At 56.5% G+C, this 2,681-nt stretch overlaps 1 protein-coding gene across 1 annotated transcript in view; it reads right to left on the bottom strand.

The window, feature by feature from the left end:
- Positions 1 to 265: 265 nt before the first annotated feature.
- Positions 266 to 2,681, bottom strand: part of LOC108444731 (zinc finger protein 420-like) — a 12,258-nt gene continuing 9,842 nt past the window's right edge. The window contains 1 exon segment of the mRNA XM_017726377.1: positions 266 to 1,773. Coding sequence (XP_017581866.1) covers positions 1,108 to 1,773 — 666 coding nt within the window. The 3' untranslated portion in view covers positions 266 to 1,107.

Below are 2,681 nucleotides of genomic sequence, written 5' to 3'. Positions count from 1 at the left end.
TGCACGTCCCCCCCATGGCCCCGGCCATGGCCATGTCCCCACATGTCCCTGGCCCTGTCCCACCGTCTCCTCACCCATGGCTGTGTTCCCACCATGTTTCCATCCATGTCTTTGTCCCCTATGTCTCCATCCATGCCCGTGTGCCCCCATGTCCCCATGAATGGCCATGCCCCCAGCCATATTCATGTGTACCCATATCAGTCTCCATGTCTGTGTCCTCCAATGTCCCCACCCATGGCTGTGATTCCCCATGTCCCCACCCATGTCTCAGTTCAATGTCTTTATTTTTACCACAGTTTCAGGTGTTTTGAAGGGATGAAAAGAAAACCAAGGCCAAAAGAAAAGGATTTCCGTGTCCATGCCAGCTGAGTATCCACGTGCTTGGGTGGGAGGGAAGAACCCTTTTTGGAGGGGTTTCCACCCCACTGCCTCAAAAATCTTGGTCTTTGCCCCAGTCCATCACATTTAGCTGCAGAAGACACCCTTGGGCCAGAGAAAATCAGAACCATGGAATTATTTTGGTTGGAAAAGACCTCCAAGACCAACCAGTATTCCTTGATTCCACCAGAAAAAATAATTGAAAACAAGAGATTTTTGGGGCCGAAAGTCAACAAATCTGCTCTCCCCAACGGATTTCTGCTGTCAGTCTGCATCCCGATGGATGTCCCTGCCCCTGGGTTCATCCAGGTGCCCACAGGGGAATCTCAGCTCCGGTGCCTGGAGCAGCTCCTGCCCTTCCTTCCACACTGCCCTGGGTGCCTGCAGAGCTGTTCCTCTCACACGTTCTCCCTCTGTTCTTCCCTGCATCTAATTCTATCTGCACAAGAAGTTTTTCCTTCTTAAATCCATTATCCCTGAGGCGTCACTGGCATCTCTGATGGGCTTTGCTGGACACGGGAAATTTCTGGCAGCTTCTCCCAGAAGCCACCCTAAAGCCCCCTACTTCCAAAACCTGGCCACACAAACCCAGTATACTGGCCACCTGGAACACGGATCACCAGGTCACAGCCCAGTGAGGGTCACTGTGAATCATCCAATGTGGGTCCTCTGATGGGTGATGAAGTTGGAGCAGCAGACTCCACAGTTAGGGCACTCGCAGGGCTTCCCTTACAAGTGGGACCGTTGGTGTGAGGTCAAGGAAGAGCTGCAGGAGAAGCTCTTCCCACACTCAGGACACTCATAGGGCCTCTCCCCGGTGTGGATGCGCCGGTGGATGGTGAGGTGGGAGTTGCGTTTGAAGCCCTTCCTGCAGTCGGGGCAGCGGAAGGGCCTCTCATCCGTGTGAATGCGCTGATGCAGGAGGAGATGGGAGCTGGTCCGAAACTTCTTCCCACACTCGGGACACTCGTAGGGCCGTTCTCCACTGTGGATCTTTTTGTGATGGAACAGGTCAGAGCTGATGCTGAAGCTCTTCCCGCACTCCCCACAGTGGTACGGCCGTTCCCTGGAGTGCAGGCGCTGGTGGGTGAGGAGGTTGGAGCGGTCACCAAAGCTCTTCCCACATTCCAAGCACTTGTAGGGCCGTTCCCCAGTGTGGATCACCTGGTGGCGAATCAGGCAGGAACTCCGGCTAAAGCTCTTCCCACACTCCATGCACTCATAGGGGCGTTCTCCTGTGTGGATCATCTTGTGGCGGAGGAGATGGAAGCTCCGGCTGAAGCTCTTCCCACATTCCAAGCACTTGTGGGGCTTCTCCCCGCTGTGAGGCTTCTCCACCACCTCCGAGCTCTGGCTGGATCTCCGGCCGCCTTCCTGGCACAGGGTGGGTCTTTCCTCCTCACAGCTCCCTGGGCTGGGTTTGCAGCCCCTCCTCCTGCGGGATCTCCGGGGCTTTTCCTCCCCATTGGATTCCTGGGCCGTGGAGCTGCTCGAAATGGCCTCTTCCACGAGGTCCTGCTGTGGGGATTTGTCCTCCCTGGTCTCCATCTGCAGCTCCTTGTCTGCGGGAGGAAGGACAAGGAGAGGATGGGATTTGCCTCCGTGCCACAGGGAAGGGGAAGGAGATCCCCCCAGTCCGTCCCCGGCAGGACGGCGTCGGCAGCGGGGTTGTCCTGCAGCCGGGGGCGATGCTGGGCTGGGAGATGGAGCAGGAGAGAGGGGGAAAGGGGCGGTGACTTCCTCCTCACCTGCCTGGGTATCCCGAGGCACCTTCCTCTTCCTCACAGCCTCCTCCTCCACCTGGCCAAGTTTTGGAATGAAAAATCCTGGTTTTAGGGTAAAACAACGTGTGAGCGTGCTGGGTTGGGGTTTCCTCCTGCCTAAGTCCATTTCTAGAAGTCACTAGACATCCTGTGTCCATGAAAACCTCCAAAACACCATGATGCAGAAAAAAACCCCTCCAAAATATTAAGATTCAGCAAAAAAGCCCTCCGAGATTCCCCCCTCTCTGGTCTCTTCATTTTGGAGTTCCTGGAGGTTCTCCCTCTCCTGTGGGTCCCTCTTAGGGTTGCAGGAAGTTTTAGAGATCCTAGGGGTCCCTTCTCCCCTGAGTCTCTGTTTCGGCTGCTGGGGGTCCCAGGGTGCCCCCTTTCAGGCTCCCACCACTCTAGGATGCCGGGGATTCCCCCAGTCCCCCGTTTCAGGGTCGAAAGGATCCTGCCCTCCCCGTTAACTCTGTGCTTCCCCCTTTCCAGTCTGCCGGGGGGATTCCAAGCCGGTATCGCCCCTCTCCGGTTCCGCAC

Source organism: Corvus brachyrhynchos, unplaced genomic scaffold (assembly GCF_000691975.1).
Source record: "Corvus brachyrhynchos isolate BGI_N302 unplaced genomic scaffold, ASM69197v1 scaffold440, whole genome shotgun sequence".
Classification (NCBI taxonomy): Eukaryota; Metazoa; Chordata; class Aves; order Passeriformes; family Corvidae; genus Corvus; species Corvus brachyrhynchos.
Note: the sequence above shows the minus strand (reverse complement) of the source record. Positions and strands in the feature narration are given on the sequence as shown.